Consider the following 18,960-nt stretch of genomic DNA (forward strand, 5'->3'; position numbering starts at 1 on the left):
CTCTCATTCAGTGGGAGGTTCAAATAGAATCCGGCCTCCCAACCCCACTTTAGATAATGGAAGCACTCGGACTGCAAAGACCAAGCTGTGAGACATGAATAAAAGACTTAAAGGGGGGAGTGTTAGATAAAAAGAAAAAACGCCGCAAGTAGCTGGTGACTCGGTTACGCAAGCATGGCACATGACCAATGGGTCAGCTTAAGCCGAGAGCATGCGCAGAGAGAGAGCTGTTGGAAAAATACTGAGCTGTTATGAGTGACTATAAAAGGGTTGGGCGTGCCACGCTCTGGATCCAGACTGCTCTGTACCTGTTTTGCAAAACGATCAATAAAACTTTGTTGGCTCCACTGTCGCCTGCCTGGCCTCTCATTTGGCCAGAAGCAGGAACTTTTTCTAAGACTAAACATGCTTTTTAAAACATAACTGCCATCATATTTACAACTTGCTTCAGAATCCAGTGCAGGACAGTAGTATATGCTAATATGCTACATGGAACACTCACGTTTCAAATACTTTTGCTTTTAGCTCTTTTAAATTGTTTTGTGTGATGCCTCTAGTCTTTTATGAGGAAGTTGTCAAATAATAATAATTACAATAACAGAAGAGGAGGCATATTTTCATGTAACTTGCCTTAAGGTATGAAAGGGCCAGGGATGGACTCCAATGGTCAAGTTCCCCTGAAAACCCACCTTCTCTCATCATTTTATTTATTAAGTATGCATTTCAGACTCCACATACTGCCTTTCAGCCGTTTCCAGTACTTTGCAAAAGTATGTAAATACAAATACTGGAGTAGCGGCTGCTACAAGAACTGAAGACCAGGGACTGCAAACTACTCTAGATTCCTGGAGGAATAGATCCTCCGTTCATAGGTAACAGCGTTAGGCTTATAATTTAGGAAAACACGCAGCGCCAACCTCCGAAGCTGCCACGGGGCCTTTCCTGCGCTGCTTAACACCCACACACCCCCAGCCGGGCCTTTCCCCTCGGGCAAAACGGGCGCCTCCGCCCCGTCCGCCCCTTTTTGTAGCCGACGGGAAGGCCCGGCGCGATCTCGCCTTTGGGGGATGTAGTTGTCCGCGCGGGGGCCTGGCTCGCCGTCGACGAATTAAACGCGACAAAAATCAGGCAGCGAGTGGGCCACCTCTTGAGGGGGCGTTGCGCGAGCCGGAGGAGAGGGCCCTCCCGACGCGCGCCAAAATTCAAGCGCAGGAAGGAGAAGGGAGCCCGGAGGAAGGGCGGCGGCGGCGGCGGCAGAGCCGGGGCTCGGGCGGGCGGTGAGAGCGCGCGGGTGGCCCCCTTGTTTACCTGATAAGCTTTCGCAGACTAGACTCCGCTGCGCCAGATGCAGCGAGCGCCGCGCCTTTTCAGCATGATCTAGCGTTTCTGCAGCGCCGTTAAGCGCTCCAGGCGCCTCGCGTGCGCTGTCTCCAGCAGCAGCCCTGTCGGTTGGGCCCGCGCTGTGGGCTGCTGCGCTGTGACAGTTCTCGGCCCCAAGCCGCGATACTAAACACGCCTTCGAAAGAGAGGGGGGGGGGACCCGTGCAGCTCCATGGGAATAACTACGCACGGATACAAGCCAGCCAGCCTTCCACGACTTGGCGCCCTCCAAGCGTTTTGGACTTCACCTCCCGTCAGCCCCAGACAGGATGGCCGATGTTCAGCGGTGGTGGGAGCCGTGGTTCAAAACATCTAGCGGGCACCTGGTTGGGGAAAGCTGCAGTAAGCTGTAGACCGAAATGCCCGTGAAATATAAAAGGCAGGTCTGTGACGGCCCTAGGCGGAGTACATTCCCCACCTAAAATGGTATCCTGATGTTTACTTGGCAGTGCATCCTGCTGATTTTAATAGCTCTAGTTAAGCCCTGTAAGGGTTGTAATCCTGCATTCTGGTCTTGTGCATCCTTACTTGAAAGTAAGCCCCACGCTGTTAAGCAGAGCTTGCTTCTAGGTGAGTGTGCGGGGTTGCAGCCTTGGTGATCTAAGACTTCTGTGCCTTTTGTCTTAATTCTCTATGGGAGGCAAAGATGGGAAGAGCAGGTTTTGTAATACAGCAGTGAAAGCCAGTCTTCACTGGGTGACAGATAGGATCTAGAGCAGCTTAGAGGAGGATTTTCCCCTCAATTCTCCCCCCCCCCCCCGTTGGTTGAGTTATTTTCTGGTAAAACAGAATTCCCTTCCCCTTTTGTGATGGAATTCTGTGTGACTCAAAAACCACCTCACCTCCCAACCAGCTCAGTATTAGCTGAATAGATCAACAACAGATCAACATAGTAATCACTCTTATAAACATTACAAATTTTGAAACTTTTCTTGTTAAGGAAATTCCAAGTTGTGCCAGTTAAGGGGGAACAGGAAGAACTTAACATGATGACTTTAGCATAGTTTGTATCCTTAACATTTTGAATTTTTTGTGCTTGCCCAGTAGCTTTCTCCAGTTACAATCTTGTGATAATAAGTGCAGATGGTTAAGATGCCAGTCTTTACTCCTCCTTGTAGTATTTACATGAGATGTGCCTGAAGCGAGACAGCGTTTTTTGTCAGGTTCCTACATTATAGCTATTTGAACACAATGGAGAATATTTCAGCAGCTACTGTTCTATACTTCTCTTTATTCTTGACAGCTTGATTTGGGAATTCTTTATGAACAGCACCTTTTGTTGTGAAGGTCCACTTTCCAAAAGTATCATTTATTTACTTTAGTTATATTTGTACACCACTCTTCCTTCCAGGTGCTCAGGGCGGTATGAATATAGTTATCCCATTTTATCTTCACAATGATCTTGTAATATTTGGTGTTCCGGTGAGCTTTATTTATTTAGGGTGCAATCCTATGCGTGTTTAGTCAGAGAAAATGCCTACAACTTCCAGCATTCCCCAGCCAGCTAAAAGTTGTAGGCCTTTTCTCTGACTAAACCATGCATAGGATTGCGCCCTTAGTTTATTTATAGCATTTTTATACCATCCTTAAATTCAGAGTTTCCAAGGTGGTTTACAATAACAATAAAACTATTCTAGCACTGCCTTTGGTGTTGTAAACAATCACAAATTATACGCACACACACATACACACACACACAATTATTTTTTAATCCTTGGGAAAAAGGCCTTTGCCTGGCTTCTAAAAGACTTTAACATAGTATGACATTAACACAGTACCAGGTGACCTTCCCTGAGGAGAAAATTCCACAAGTGGGATTCCACAACTGAAAATGACATAGCTGAGCAGGGATTTGAACCTGAGTTTCACACGTTCAAGCCTATTGCACAGCACTGGGCATTTTATTTTATGCCTTAGGACATAGTATTGGTTTCTGCTCATGGACCCAACTGCAGATGCTTAAAAAGTTCCTTTTAAAAACACCATGGTTTTTATTTTTATTTTTTTTGCTAATAACCCTTATTTCTGATCTTGTTTGCATCGCTGAATACTTGCTGTATTGTTTTTAACAGCTGAAATTACATCCATGTTAGTGATTTTGTTTTAAGCTAAATAATATTTAGCAACCCTGGTCTGCTAATTCTTTTAAGTAAATATACTGATTCTAGTTTAGATTTAATTATCAAATCAATATATCCCCGGGGAACAACATGTCAACTACTCACTATATCAGGTACAAGGAAGCATAAGCCTACTGGCTAAATCAGGTCCTCTGCAGTCTGTCCTCTTGCAATTCTCCCCCATGCCATACTTTACTTTTATTTATTTTCTGCTTTTCCATCCATACTTGAAGTTCATAGGGGAATACAGTTATAATGCATAATATATTTAAAATTTAAAACTATAATAACCACAAAAGTAGCTAGCTATCTGTCATCTAGTAGGAAGTTTCTTGATTCATCCTACCTGAGTTTATAAATGCCCATATAAATAACACAGGACATGCCCTTCATATAAAAATAGGAGAGCAAGCATATTAATTGGCTTACAGGTCCATCAGATCCTACAGCAGCCTTCCCCAGCCTGGTGCCCTCCATATGTTGTATGAACTGTAGCTCACAGCATTCCTGACCATTGGCCATGCTGTCTAGAGCTGATGGGAATTGAAGTCCAAAACATTTGGAGGGTACCAGCATGATCACACATATTTTTATTGCATGTCTTTGGGAAATGTATGCTTTTGAATTCACATTTATTTCTTTTGGCTGTCAGGTGTATATGCTCTCTCTAGCTACAATCCAGTAAATGGTAGTTACCCCTAAAGCCTATGTGGTGCGATAATGTTCCGAATCTCCTAACCTTGAAATCACTTGAGACTTGAACCCCGAGTGAATCTCATTCTGTTCAATCAGTGGGAGAAGTAGATCAGTGGTCAGGAGCCTCGGGACCAGGGACCAACTCCACCCTTCCTGGGGTCCCAATTCAGCCCCCCAGGATTCCCCGGATGGTCACGCCCTTTCCCCCAACTTCCAATCATTTGGTGATTTCCAGGCTTTTGTATAGTTATTTTCCCCATTCTAAAAGGTTGAAATGCCTCTTTAGACTTAATTGCTGGCAGTAATGGCTTTAAGCTACAATATGTTGGCATCTTCAGCCCTACCCACCACTGGAATGCGGTCCCCAAGAGCTTCTCCAAAATTGAATTCAGGCTTTTGAGTCCCACCCCCATGGTAGAGCGCTACTATCCATAATGACTTAAAAGTAAGCCTCAATGAATCTGATGAGACTCGCTCCCAAATGAGAGATTGCAACACTTGTCATGACTACCACTTGCTGGATTGTGACCAATGAATGTATGTATACATGTTCTGATAAACCACAAAATTATAAATTGACCATATTTTTGCATAGGTTGCAAGCAGGTTTGCTTGGAATCTCCAGGGAAAACAATTAAAATGTACATCAAATCGATTGTCCTTGAGGGTTTCAAATCTTATGCTCAAAGGACAGAGGTTAATGACTTTGACCCACTCTTCAATGCCATTACTGGCTTAAATGGAAGTGGCAAATCAAATATCCTGGACTCTATCTGTTTCTTACTGGGCATCACCAATCTATCACAGGTGAGTATATGCCTCAGATATCTACTGTAAGCAAAACTTCCTCTCCTAATAGCTATGTCTTGTTTTATGGTGAGCTTTAGGCTCACAATAAAAGGGTTCTGTGGTGTGGTTAGCTTTTTAAAATCTAAAATAAGTGCTAGAAAATCTTAGTCACTCTTCTGATTAGATTCAAAATTCCTCCTACTAATATGTAATTATTACAGCATAAAACTATTGGTCCCATGGATAGCATTGAGGCTCAGATTCTGGCCTTTCTCCCTGGTCCGAGCTTTGCTGTAGATCCCTTGGGCTGCTTTCAGTTTCTGTTCAATAAAACTAAACAAATATCTATTTTACTGTGGTGGTATGGTGATGAATGAAATAAGGATGTTACATGCTGACAGTGCATGTTGACAGTGCAATATGTAAAAACAAAACAGGAAGGTAGTTTGGTTCTTAATCTATCTTTGACCCGCTCAGACCCACACAACTAAAAATCAGATTTTGTAGACATGTGTAGCTATGATTGGCAAGAGGTTCAAGTCCGTTCTCTCAAGACAGAAATAGCATTGACCAAGTTGGCTGAGGATGATGGAATTGTAACCCAACACAGCTGGAGGGCACCAATTTGGTGAAGGTGACTGAGACAAGACTACTTATGACAGTTCGGATGGTTTGTGGATTGGTCACTTAAGGCATAATCCTATGGCTGCTAGACAACAGCTAGATGGCCATAGGATTGTTCGGTTCCCCGGAAACCACCTCCCCACCCCACAGCCTCATAGGTGGTGCGGATCGTTCCCATGCAGGGCAAAAGGGGGTGTTCCCAGGGGCAAGGAGTGCAGAAGTACAACACCTCCTATGCGTCACCCAGCCCTCCCCCCCCCCCGAGCTGCTACCGCCGCTCCGAAGTCCTGTCTAGCCACTAATGCAGGGCAGACAGATTGCAGAGAAGATCCCCTCCGTGCTCCGCTCGCCCTGCATTGGATAGGCAGCCTCCTCCAAGTTCAGACGTGGCTTCCTATCCCCATAAGATTGCTCCCTCCATGTACAAATATCGGCAGAATTGGTCTAATTAAAGTACAATTATATTACAGAGAAGTCATTTCCTGCTATATCTAATGTTTTTGGAGCTAGAATTCTTACTCATTATGGGAGAAGAGATGGATAAAACATTTTATAGAAAGTATGTGAAATGGCCCTTGGCCTCACAATGCGAAGCAATTTTTTGAAACTGCTGTTGAGCTATACGTAATAACTTCCACAAATTGTATCATGAGACTGACCCATTTTAACTATATTACTCTTAATGTCCTCCATCCTACCCACCCCTTAAAATGTGTTTCACTTGTCAATTTTGTATAAACTTGGTTGACTGACAAAATATTTTTCTGACTCCCAGAAAGTGTCTGGAGGATCTATAGCATGCTAATTAAGTGCGAACCACAGGTGAAGTTGTTCTTAGCTGCATCCCAGTGGCCTAAGCCTGCCCTCTAGTTTGTCCTATTGATTTACATGGGAATGACTGTGACCTCTTCAACATTTTCAGGTACGAGCTTCCAATTTGCAAGACCTGGTTTACAAAAATGGCCAGGCTGGGATTACTAAGGCTACTGTATCGATCACCTTTGATAATTTTGATAAGAAGCAGAGTCCACTAGGCTTTGAGAATCATGATGAGATTACCGTCACAAGACAGGTGAGCCAGGTTCTAGACACTTCTGTATGTGTTATATCCTTAACGGAGAATTGCGCAAATAAAAACATTCAGAAGGTGTATGATGAAATCCTTGTGATTTTTTGGCACATCTGGCCGCACATGCCAAGTGGTCCACTTGCCTGAGCAGTATAATATCAGATGGGGGAGGGGAAGTACTATGTTTTGTTACATAATGGACCTTTGTTTCTTTCCTTAAGGTGGTGATTGGAGGCAGAAATAAATACCTAATCAATGGTGTGAATGCAAACAATACTAGAGTACAGGATCTCTTCTGCTCTGTTGGACTGAATGTCAATAACCCTCACTTTCTTATCATGCAGGTAGAGTATATCTGGTTATGCACCTGGTCATCATTCGCTCCCCTTTCTCCTCTCTTTCTTATTGTAATTTTAGGTTGTAAATCTGCTGGCAGAGACTCAGACATCAATCCTGTGCATACCTACTTGGGAGTAAGGCCCATTGAACCCAGTGGGACTTTATTTTGAGTAGACATTCATAGGATTGTGTTTAAATTTTTAAGCCCCTTATACTGCACCCAGTCTCCTTGAGTTTCCTATTAAAAATGTGGTGACTTGAGTGGAAACTTCCTCGACTACTTTCGAAGAGCACCAATTGTTCCATTTCTTATTTCGAATTCCTATCCATGCTATGTACTGGAACATTTGTTAAGAGCCCTTTTGCTGTCTTAGTTACAATCTTTAGATCTTAATAGAATCAATCAATATTGAAATGGCTTGGACGTGCAAATAAATATGCATGGAATTGAGCTATCTAAATAAGTAGTTTTAAATGCTCATCTGTTGTGACACTCAAGTGACACTAACTAAATATAAAACTGTTTATCTTATTTTCATGAACGTAGGCTTTTTGCAGAAAGAATTGATTGGTAGATAGTTGCAATTCTTCTTCTTCATCACCATCATTATTATTATTTCAATTTATACCCCGCCTTTTCCCCAAGGTGGTGTACATGATATGCTTTATCTTCACATCAACCCTGTGGAGTAGGTTATGCTGTGCATCAGTGACTGGCACAAAGTCACCCAGTGAGCTTCATGGCAGAGTAGGGACTAGAACCCGGATCTCCCCAGTCCTAGTCCGCCTCTATCATAGGACAGATATTTTGTCTGTTGAAAACTAAAAATAAGTGAAACTATGAAATACACTTTCAGTTGACAAGAGTGAGACCAAACCTATTTCAGAAATAAATGTAAATTTTCAGCAACAAAGCTACTAAACAAAAACCTTTGCCTGATCTAAAATTAACATTCCTTGTGAACATCCCTTTAATGTGAAGCTTCTCAGTTTCTGAGCACTGCCTCTACATTCTAAGCTTACTTTAGTTTCTTTCCCCATTCAGCCCAGGATTGGTCCACTGTTCCACTCATGAGTGTGCAATGATGCAGTGATCACAGTTGGGTGCATGCAGTGTGAAGATTTGTGGCTGGAGATCTAGCCCCAACACTGACATTAGAGGGAATAAGAACACGGATATCTCTGACCCCCTTATTAAACTGCAAAAGAGAACATAAGAGCAAAAGCAGCGCTTCCAAAACTTTCTTCCTTCTAAATCACATTGTGATATGGGGGCAGGGAGGGTTTAGTCACCTCCAGAAATCCATTGCTGGATCAGCGCCAGGGGCACTCAATCTACGCAAGTCTTGGCTGATGTGAACAGAAGATTACTACTTCATTCAGAATCCTAATCCTGCCTGACAATGTCTGCCCCCCTCTAGATGTTCCTTACTTCCCTCCAAGGGAGCTCTGCCCCACAATTTGCTACTATGAAAGCAGTAGCTCTGACACAATTGGGGGCTGTTCACACAACACGCTAACCCACGCTCAGTGGTTGAGTGTGGTTGTTGAATTGTGGGTTAGCATGTTGTCTGAACCCAGTACATTTTCTGCAGGGTGGCTTGTTAACCACCCCAAACAACCTAACAATAAACCATGGGTACTCAAGGTGGCTTTTTAAAGAAAAATAAGCCACACTTCATGGTTAACAAGCCAACCTGCAGAAAATGTCCTGGGTTCAAACAATATGCTAACCCACAGTTCAACAAACAACCCACAGTTCAGCAACAACTACTAAGTGTAGGTCAGTGTGTTATGTGATCAGCCCCTTTGAGTACACATTATAAAAGTCTGCCATATATATCGATGGTACTAAATTAATAATAAAAATGAGACTTTAAAAATACGTAAGGTATTAATGACTGATTATTTTTGCTTCTGTATTAGGGGCGAATTACCAAAGTTCTCAATATGAAGCCTCCAGAGGTAAGCACGACAGAGTATTTTCCATTTGTACTTTTTAAAACACGATTTGGCCTGAGTCTGCAATTTGTTCTAGATTTTGGCGATGATTGAAGAAGCAGCTGGAACAAGGATGTACGAGTGCAAGAAAGTAGCTGCCCAGAAAACCATAGAGAAAAAAGAGGCCAAACTGAAAGAAATTTGCACGGTATTTGATTTTTTGAATTTATTGGTTCTGTATAATTGATATAGTTGCTTTTCAGAGACAGGATGGCTGCTAAAGTTCCTCAGATTAGATCTGACAGTTCAAGAGAGGGAGAGAGGCTTAAGGGACCAATGTCAGAGTACTTTTTGTTTATCTCCAAAGTCTTCCTTGTTCCTTTGTTAATTACATTTTTTCATTAATGTCAATCATGATTCTGCCCTTTGCTTTAAGTATGAAGTGAACATTTGGGAAATCAAAAATTAGGTACAGTCTGCTTTTTGTTTACAGATTTTGGAAGAGGAAATCACACCAACCTTGCAGAAACTGAAAGAGGTATTTCCACTGAAGCAAAAAATGTTTTACAGTGCAATCGTATGCATGTTTGCTCAGAAGTAAGGGACTTACTTCTGAGGTCTGTTATTGGATAAATGTGTTTAGGATTGCAGCCTGGAACTTTGTCTTGTTTCAAAACTTGAAGTGATGTTATGCTTATAGACATTCTAACTTGCCCCACAGAAGTGCCCGAGTATGTCAGTTAAGATTAGATTTTTCACTCTATCAACAACCTATTTTATTCATATCATTTAATTGGGTTGCTGAATGCTGCAGGGTGAGGTGGAAAGGCCCTTCGGCTTTGAATGTTCAGGTTGTGACAGAGCATGTACAGAGAATGATGCAAATATTATATTGTTTGTTATTTTGATTGTGTGAACCACTCTAGAACCGATTTTGGTGAAGGATGAAATAAATGCTTTAAATAAAATTAAACGGCTTCCTAATATCTTTAACCTGGACACTGCATCACTTCTGCCTCTTTGAGTGCAAATCTGTGGCTCTCTCAACAGACAGAGGGCCAGGCAGGGTGGGAGGCTTTTACGCCATCCCATTCCTCCGATTTGTGATGTTCCCAGATAGATGGGCCTCTGACCCCGTCTAGCTGAATTACCCTTTGGTGGGCGGGGGTAGGAATGGAGAAGCTCGACGATCCACGCCCACCATCCCACCCGCTTTTCTCTCTCCCCAACCCTCCTCTGGGTCATTGTTGTGGCCTCGGAAGAGGAGCTGCTGCAGAACTTCCCATGGTTACGGCTTGGGGAGATCCCCCCTCATATTTCCCCTCCTGAGGTAGCTGTTTCTATGGTCTCGGGTGACAGGGAATCCTGCAATAGCCTATGGCCACTGGGACACCCGCTCAGGGCCTCTAGGATTGCTCTGTTCATATACAAAATGGTTTCTATGTGTGTGTTTCATTTCTCCTGCTTTCCTCTGAGATTCTGATAGACCCAGGCAATTGGAGGAATCTGTTCTTGGAGTTAGTCATCCATACACAGTGCATTACCATTGTTTGAGCATGGTTGGCCACATTTCCTGTTCTTGTTACACTGGGCGAAATCCAATGTCATGCAAGCAGACATGCCTGTGCAGTGAGACTTTTCCCTCCTCCCCTTGCAGGGCCCCTGTGCATTCCCCAAATTTGCTCTGGAGAGTCCCCAACCCTCTGGAGCAGATTTTCAAGGTTATGGGGGGCTGCAGAGGGGCAGCCCCCCATAACTGATGGAAGCTGTTTTGCTGTTTGTGGGACTGGATGTGGACTAATTGGATACAACTTACTATTTTATCATAGCTTGAATGATGACTAATCTTACTGGTTCCCATTCTGGTCCCATTCAGGAACGATCCTCTTATTTGGAATACCAAAAGGTCATGCGAGAGATAGAACATCTGAGTCGTCTGTATGTTGCATATCAGTTTGGATTAGCTGAAGAAACCAAGGTACATTCTGTTGATGTGCTAAAGGAAATGGAAGGCAATATTTCAAAACTGCAAGAAGAGATGATTGCAAATGAGAAGAAGGTGAAGGAACTTGGCAAAGAAATAACAGAAATGGAAAAGAAAAGGGATCAAGTAAGACCCTTAAACTATTTTACTATTTTTTTGAAATGTGCCAATACAAGGAATAATCATTTTGTCTCTAGATTTGGCACAGAGAATTCCTATACGTGGAGTCTGTAATATTGAATATTCATTTCCGTATCACATTAGTTCATTTGAAAGAATAGCTGAGGATCAGAGCATGCACCATATGGTTAACGTAGATCACTAGCAGAGTTTGGGGTTTGAGGGCCCCCACTTTAGTCCTGGCCTTTCTATTTCAGGGTCCCTGGATAATTGAGGCTGAAGAAAACCTCAGCTAGATGGCTGAATTTAAGACGAAGCTGTCTCAGTATAAGAAACCATTTATAGTCTTGGTTCCTACAGAGGACCTAGAACAATTCATTTTTCTAGTCCAAGTTGAAGATTTACTGAAATCTTAAAGCAAGAGGTTATGAACATGTAATGTGTTTGGCTGTAAGTGGGACCATTCCTATGAAGCAAAGTGTACACTAGCATTTGCGAAATAAAAACTTCACGAGGAATCTTGTTTACGCCTCAGCTGGCACAAGAGTCATCCAAACTGTTAAGCTTTCAGTAGCAAACAAGACACTTTTTTCCTTTACCGCTGTTCATGGGGAGGGGGGCAGGGGCTCTTTCCTTGGACAAAGGTTTTAGATTCCCAAAAGATTTTTCCCTTCCTCTCCACTCTCTGGCTGTACCAGTGAAATGTTTTAGGAACAAACAGACAAGTACGCTTGCTGGCTCACTTACAAACATTTTGAGCATTTTTTAAAATAAAGATTGTTGTATTTGTAGGAATTTGGTGGTATGCTTCATTCACTAGAAGAAGCACTTGCAGAAGTTCAGAGAACTGACACCAAAGTGCAAAGTACTCTTGATATCAAAAAGCAAAACTTGCAAAGTGAAGAGAAAAAGCATAAAGAGCTGGTGAAAAGCATGGAAGAGGTAAGCAATGGGCATTTTCTCCATATATTGAATAATACACTTTTTCCTTGCTCCTAATGTGCTTGCTTGTGAACATACTTATAGTAGGCCGCGTCCAAAGTGCTTCGGCTTTTAGAAATGCATCATAGCATAAAGATAGCAACGCAAAACGAACTAGGCTCGGACTGCTTCATGATTGCAGGTGTAGCAGATGCACCGTACGCATCCTCTGCAGTATGTAGGGGGAGGTACATGCTTTTCTTCATTGTGGCAGACCAGGCTTCCCTACATCATGTGACCCCCTTAGATGTTACTGGGCCATGCTGCAGCATGCATGTGATGCACATGTTAAAGGATTACTTGGTGCTTGGGCAGAAAAAGTGTCAACTTTTAAATAAACAAGTTTGCTGCTGCGCCTTCTGATTAATTAGGTCCACCTTTCTGGGCTTCTGTGAGCATGAGCTGCTTAAACTTGTGTAAACCTGTTTCCTCTTTAAATCAAGTTTTAAAGAAGTTATCAACACTATTTTATTGTAGGATTCTAAAGCTTTAGCCTCCAAGGAAAAAGAAGTCAAGAAGATCAGTGACGGGCTGAGCATTCTTCAGGAGGCCAAGAATAAAGACACCGAGGCTTTGGCTGCTGCACAGCAGCACTTCAATGCTGTGTCTGCTGGTCTGTCCAGCAATGATGATGGGGAAGATGCCACTCTTGCTGGACAGATGATGGCTTGCAAGAATGATATAAGTAAAGCAGAAACAGAAGCTAAGCAAGTAAGGGATCAGTACTTGCATCTCTTAGGGGTGGGAATCCTGTGTCATCTTAAAGATTAACAGGTTTATCGGGGCATGAGCTCTTGTAGGATTGCAACTGGTGATGGTAGGGACTTCCTTATAAACACAAGCAACAATATAACTGGGACAAAGAAGCAATGGGAGAGCTCTCTTTGGCAGTATGTTGACTGGTATTATGACAGATGTGGCTTTTCCCAAAGGCCAGCTGCTACTACAGGCTCTCTCATTGACCTCACTCCCCAAACTACCCTTTTCCCTTTAGGAAAGGACATTTTCATGTGTTGTCGGTACAAATTGAATTGTTTCTTAAAAGAACTGGAAGTGCATACAGTTTTAGAAAGCAGAAATGTTCATCAGATTTTATGTGCTGCCCTCATGAAATCGTTGAATATTTCAGAGACGTCAACCTGGTTCACATGTAACGCACTATCATGGGTTAATTAACTGATGCATTGCCCCGAGTGAGTGCACTGCCTCTGGCGTGCTCCTCATTACCATTTTCACTTAACACCCTGCAATCACCTCGTCTGCAGGTTGTGAGAGTGATATCCACACCCAGGCACTCTGGGTTGTTTGAGAGTTAAACAATCCAGAGTTAACCTACGATCAGTTGTTGGATTAACTCTGGGTTGTTTAACGCTTAAACAACCCAGAGTGCCTGGGTTTGGACATATTCCACTGACTGTAATGCCAACTAACAGTGCAATCTTTAGTCTCAATAAGTTCCCAAGTAAGTGGGTACAGGACTGCAGCCTATGTTAACTGATTCTGATATAAAGAGTCTGACTAATAACTTCATGTTCCATGCAGAAAAAATGGGTCGGTGCAAATCAAGTCTTAGACTTGTCCTGGGTTTTCTTTGCAGGCTCAAATGAAGCTGAAACATGCCCAACAAGAGCTAAAGACCAAACAAGCTGAAGTGAAAAAAATGGATAGTGGCTACAAGAAAGATCAAGATACATTTGAAACGGTCAAAAAGCAGAAGGAGAAACTAGAAAATGAAATGAAGAAACTCAACTATGAAGGTTTGCACAGTCATAACAGTTGAGATTGGGGGGGTGCTGTAGGGATACTAAGAATGAAGAAAGAATTTTTGAAAGTGTGAAACTAGGACAACTGTCAAAGACTGCTGAAAGGGGGGGCAGCGCAGAATTAAATGTGAAATTTTCCATGGAGAGGTTTGTGCTTTACACGCACAGAGGTGGGTATCTTGAGATAAATTGCTAGCTCTGTGTAAAACAATAGCACACTTGTTATTGATAAACAGCATGGCCCAAGAGGAGCAAACATAAGCCAAAACGGAAACATGGGCATGCTGATACTGCATGCATGTGGGCCAGCACATGTTGTGGTGAGCATTCAGCAAAGACTGAAACCATGTGAAACACTTATATGGGTAAGTGCTGTACCCATGTCATGTGTCATCTTTAAATTGGATCCTTGTCATTAGTGGCATGTAAGTCAAGGTTGCCACCGGTTTCACATATCTTACCCACCATATTACACTGGTTTTATATGAGCTGTGTACTTCCTCCTAAACAGCTTCATTCTGTAATGTTCTAAACAGATACTCAGTGGATTTTTTTTTTATTTATTTATTGACTGTTCTAGACAAAAAAGAAGAAAGCCTTTTACAAAAACAACGGGAGTTGTCCCGCGTGGTTAACCACTTGAGGGACTCCTATGAAGCTTTAATGTCCAGGTTCCCCAATCTCCGCTTTGAGTACAGGTAAACCTACAGAACAATCTGTTTCATTAAAACAGCCTTCCCCAACCTGTTGCACTCCAGGTGTGTTGGGATACAACTATCATCCTCAGCCAGCAGGATGCATTAAAACATGGAAGCTGATAATAAACATTCTGACTTTGGATGGGATTTCTTCTGTGCTTCAGTTTGGAAGCTATTGATTATTTTGCAGCAGGCGAATTACTGCTAACAAGTGTTAATTTATTTGAAGGGATCCAGAAAAAAACTGGAACCCAGATCATGTCAAAGGGCTTGTGGCATCTCTGATTACTGTGAAAGATGTCTCCACAGCCACAGCACTAGAAGTAGTCGCTGGAGGTCGACTCTACAACGTTGTGGTGGACACAGAGGTACGTTTCCCATATAGATATAACTAAAAATAAATTACCCAGCTTTTTAGGCCCTTTCCACCCATTATGTGGCAGCAAGCCTAGACAGCAATCTGCAGCCAGTCCCAACTCTTACAAGTACCTGTATGATGCACCTGCTCGAAGACATGTTAGTCTCACTCACCCATTGCACTTTTAGGTGTGCACCTAAAAATGTATCTTGTGAAGTGGCCCTTATTTCATAACCATGTCATTTCCTGTGACGTCTGAGATGCACAGCTGAAGCCGTGCTTGTTCAGCTTGTAGTCTACATACAGATGGATAGTTAGCCAGGTGAGACCGAGTCCTCAAGCTTTAACCAATGTGACGCTTTTAAGCCATCGGAAAGCATCTTCTGTTACTGCTATAATCTTATCATTAATTTAACACTAGCCATGAGCTATAGCATGTAAGTGGGAAAAATACCTGTTTTTTCTTCCTATATTAGGTTACTGGCAAAAAACTGCTAGAAAAGGGTGAACTAAAGCGTCGATATACCATTATTCCACTGAACAAAATTTCGGCAAGGTGTGTTGGGAAAGAAGCGATCAAAGTGGCCAAAACCTTGGTATGCTTTGTTCTTACAGGGTTTTGTAACAGTATTTTTGCAGGGGGGGGGGGGGGGCAGTGTTTGTCGTGTCTCTTTCTCACACATACCCACACATGTGGTGGGTAGCTATGTAGTTTAGCCTTCTCCAACCGGGCGCCCTCCAGATGTGCTGGACTACAATTCCCATCATTATCCTGTTGATGGGAGTCATAGTCCAACACATCTGGAGGGCATCAGTTTGGGGATGGCTCGTCTAGATGATTGTTAGTTTCCTTAGTAAATATTTTACAGTTCTATTTTCTCTTGAACACCTTTTCACTTTAAGGCAGATGCAAAACCTGCCACCCCCCCAGGGGGTCCTGACCCCCACTTCCACCATTTCCCCACCGCTAGTACTCTGCACTCCCTCTCCCAGAGCTCCTCATACAGATTGTTCTTCTCTCTGCTGCTGCTAGCAGCAAAGACAGAGTGATCTGTATCAAGATTGCGGGGGGGGGGGGAGTGTATGCATATGAGTGTGTATGAGCGGAGCCATTGCCCCCCAAGCTAGCATTGCATGTGGCCCTTGCACCTAAAAGTTTGTGCACCTCTACTTTAAGGTGATGGTTAAAATGGTTCTCTTACAGGCTGTGTGAGTGTCTTACCTTAGCTACCCTGAGATACATCTGGACTCTCTAGCCTCTTTCTGAACAGAGGGTTGGTGAGAGATCATGGGACAGCTGCCCTAACCTGAAGCCAAATCTCTCCCTACTATATCTGTATCCTCTTGCAATTCAAAGAATAGGGGAAAGAGTCCTTGAGTCCAGCTCTTTTTATTGCCATTGTCCTCTCTGTCCAGTGTTAATGCTTTTCCTTTTGAACATTAGGTTGGTGATGACAATGTCCATCTGGCCCTGAGTCTGGTGGGCTATGAGTCTGACATTCAAAAAGCAATGGAATATGTCTTTGGGGGCACACTGGTTTGTGACAACATGGATAACGCCAAGAAAGTCACCTTTGACAAAAGGGTAATGACAAAGACGGTCACACTTGGCGGAGACACCTTTGATCCTCAGGGCACACTGAGTGGAGGTAATGGCTAGCTTTTACTTCATATCACACATTGCATGCCTTTCTGTAATATTTGTTTGTTTTTAATCATCTTTTTTCCTATACTGAACTGTTTGCTTAAAAGCTGCACTTCTAACATCCTTCTACATATGCCAAGGACTGGGTGTTGGAACACATTCTTAAGCATATTAGAGGAGCCATGCTGGATCAGACCAAGGGTTCATCCAGTCCAGCATTCTGTTCACGCAATGGCCAACTGGCTGCCCACAGGAAACCCACAAGCAGGACATGAATGCAACAGCACCCTCCTGCCCATGTTCCTCAGCAACTGCTGTACATAGGCATCCTGCCTCTGACACTGGAGGTAGCATGTAGCCATCAGGACTAGTAGCCATTGGTAGCCTTCTCCTCCATGAATTTGTCTACCCCCTTTTAAAGCCATCCAGATTGGTGGCCATCACTACATTCTGTTAGAATGTTCTGTGATCTGCACTGGCTTCCAGTCCATTTCTGGGCCCAATTCAAAGTTCTGGTATTAACTTTTAAATCCCTAAATGGCTTGGGGCCAGGTTACCTGAAGGATCGTCTCCTATATATACCTGTCTGGACCCTAAGTTCATTCTCGGAGGCCCTCCTCCAGCTGCCCTCTGCCAAGTGAGGTGAGGTGGGTTGCTACTAAGGAGAGGGCCTTTTCAGTGGTGGCACCCAAGTTGTGGAATGCCCTCCTCAGAAAGGCTAACCTGTCACCTACAATGTGGTCTTTTCGGTGCCAGATCTTTATTTTACCAGGTTTTTTATTCCTTCCATTGTGTTTTTCAGTGTTTCCCATTGTGTTTTTGATCTTTACCCTGCTCCTGGTTTTTGCTCTGGTGTACTTTTTATTCTGTTTTTAAACTCTTCAAGGTTTTATGTGATGTTTTATCATGTGTTCTAGGGTTTTGATTTTGCGAACTGCCCAGAGAGCTTTGACTGTGGGGTGATATAGACATGTAATAAATAAATACAATCTCCAAGTGTGTTCATGCATGTGGATCACTCAGTGATGCGACCCATGCAGTGACACAGCCATCACAGATCCAATTCTCCAAAGACTGCTTTCAGGTCACTTGACATGATTCCAAAGGCAAGCTTTTCCAAGAAAACCCAGTTCACATGCATGGCTGTGGGGTAGTATTGCATCTGTTTGTGTGACTGGATCTCGATTCAAGCAGCTGTATCAGCCTCGCTCTCATTTTTTTCGTGAGCCAGGTGCACGATCTCAATCTGCGTCAATTTTGTCCAAGCTTCAAGAGGTGAAAGAAGTGCAAGAGGAATTAAAAGCAAAGGAGGCTGAGCTACAGACGATAGGAAAGGAACTATCAAGTCTACAGGGGACTGCTGAAAAGTGTGTATGGATGGACTTGCTTGCTTTGTAGCTGAACTTGGGAGTAGAAGGAAAAGTTCATCTTGCATAGAACAGTACGAATATCTCATAATGCAGTATTTCAGGGGGAGCTGGCTCTTGTTTTCTAGATTAAGAATCTGTAAATTTAAAAAATAGGGACGTAGTTAAGCTTAAATTCCAACAGATGTCTTGTTCTGGAAGCTGGCTGTAGTAACACTAACTTCACACCAACTGAACACATTTGTGTAGCAACTGCAGTATTTAAAAAAAATGCTAAAATTAGCACAAGACATGTGTTATGCATGTTTTTAAAAATATTACTGATTTCCAGTTAAATTGATTTTTAAAAGAGAGAAAAATGGTTGGGTGAAGAACTGCAATGTATTTTTAAACAATTACATTTGTTAAGGTATCGTCAGCTGAAGCAGCAATGGGAGATGAAATCTGAAGAAGCCGAGCTATTGCGAACCAGGCTGCAGCAAAGTGCCTTCCAGAAACAGCAGGAAGAATTAGATACACTGAAAAGAACCATTGGTGAGAGGAAAAAAACAATGATCGTGGATTTCAAATGATTATAAGTACTGTTATTTTGAGCTGGAGTATGTAAAGATGTTGCTTAGGGGAGCAAAATAACTTTAAACCAGAACATTTTCTTTAATAATTTTTAAAGGTAATTATATTAAATCTAAACAATAATTTGGCAACTTCATCACTTCTTGGTGGCATTATCTTTGGGTTTTGACATAAAACTTTATCTCTCCAAAGGCAAGTAACTCACTTAAATCTCCAGGAGCTTTCTCCAAAGTGAATTCTACTTTGAGTCACTTGTGACTGACATACGTCAGCCCTTCCCTAAGCTGGTGCCCTCCGGATGTTTTGGACTACAACCCCCGTCATACCTGACCATTGGCCATGCTGGCTGATAAGAGTTGTAGTCTAGAAAACTAGCGCATACTGGGTTGGGGAAGGCTGTCAAGCATAAAACACAATAACTTATAAAAATGCAAAACAAAATTATTGCAAAAATACTAATGATCATATAGTATAAACTGGCTTACTACTTCAAGGATGATGGAATTTTCATTT

The 18,960-nt window shown here is 42.8% G+C and overlaps 1 protein-coding gene across 1 annotated transcript in view; it reads left to right on the forward strand.

Moving 5' to 3' along the window:
* The first annotated feature begins 1,204 nt into the window (after nucleotides 1–1,204).
* Nucleotides 1,205–18,960, forward strand: part of SMC2 (structural maintenance of chromosomes 2) — a 30,113-nt gene continuing 12,357 nt past the window's right edge. Inside the window, exons 1-17 of the mRNA XM_084834680.1 lie at nucleotides 1,205–1,277; nucleotides 4,792–5,003; nucleotides 6,532–6,681; nucleotides 6,900–7,022; nucleotides 8,944–8,982; nucleotides 9,056–9,166; nucleotides 9,452–9,496; nucleotides 10,835–11,068; nucleotides 11,855–12,004; nucleotides 12,521–12,754; nucleotides 13,641–13,800; nucleotides 14,387–14,504; nucleotides 14,734–14,872; nucleotides 15,339–15,458; nucleotides 16,307–16,511; nucleotides 17,739–17,874; nucleotides 18,284–18,408. Of these exons, the coding sequence (XP_084690806.1) occupies nucleotides 4,836–5,003; nucleotides 6,532–6,681; nucleotides 6,900–7,022; nucleotides 8,944–8,982; nucleotides 9,056–9,166; nucleotides 9,452–9,496; nucleotides 10,835–11,068; nucleotides 11,855–12,004; nucleotides 12,521–12,754; nucleotides 13,641–13,800; nucleotides 14,387–14,504; nucleotides 14,734–14,872; nucleotides 15,339–15,458; nucleotides 16,307–16,511; nucleotides 17,739–17,874; nucleotides 18,284–18,408 (2,257 nt within the window). The 5' untranslated portion in view covers nucleotides 1,205–1,277; nucleotides 4,792–4,835. The remainder of the gene's footprint in view (nucleotides 1,278–4,791; nucleotides 5,004–6,531; nucleotides 6,682–6,899; nucleotides 7,023–8,943; nucleotides 8,983–9,055; nucleotides 9,167–9,451; nucleotides 9,497–10,834; nucleotides 11,069–11,854; nucleotides 12,005–12,520; nucleotides 12,755–13,640; nucleotides 13,801–14,386; nucleotides 14,505–14,733; nucleotides 14,873–15,338; nucleotides 15,459–16,306; nucleotides 16,512–17,738; nucleotides 17,875–18,283; nucleotides 18,409–18,960) is intronic.

The sequence above is a fragment of the Heloderma suspectum genome, chromosome 2 (genome assembly GCF_057233095.1).
Source record: "Heloderma suspectum isolate Gila_16-S chromosome 2, 16-S_ref, whole genome shotgun sequence".
Lineage (NCBI taxonomy): Eukaryota > Metazoa > Chordata > Lepidosauria > Squamata > Helodermatidae > Heloderma > Heloderma suspectum.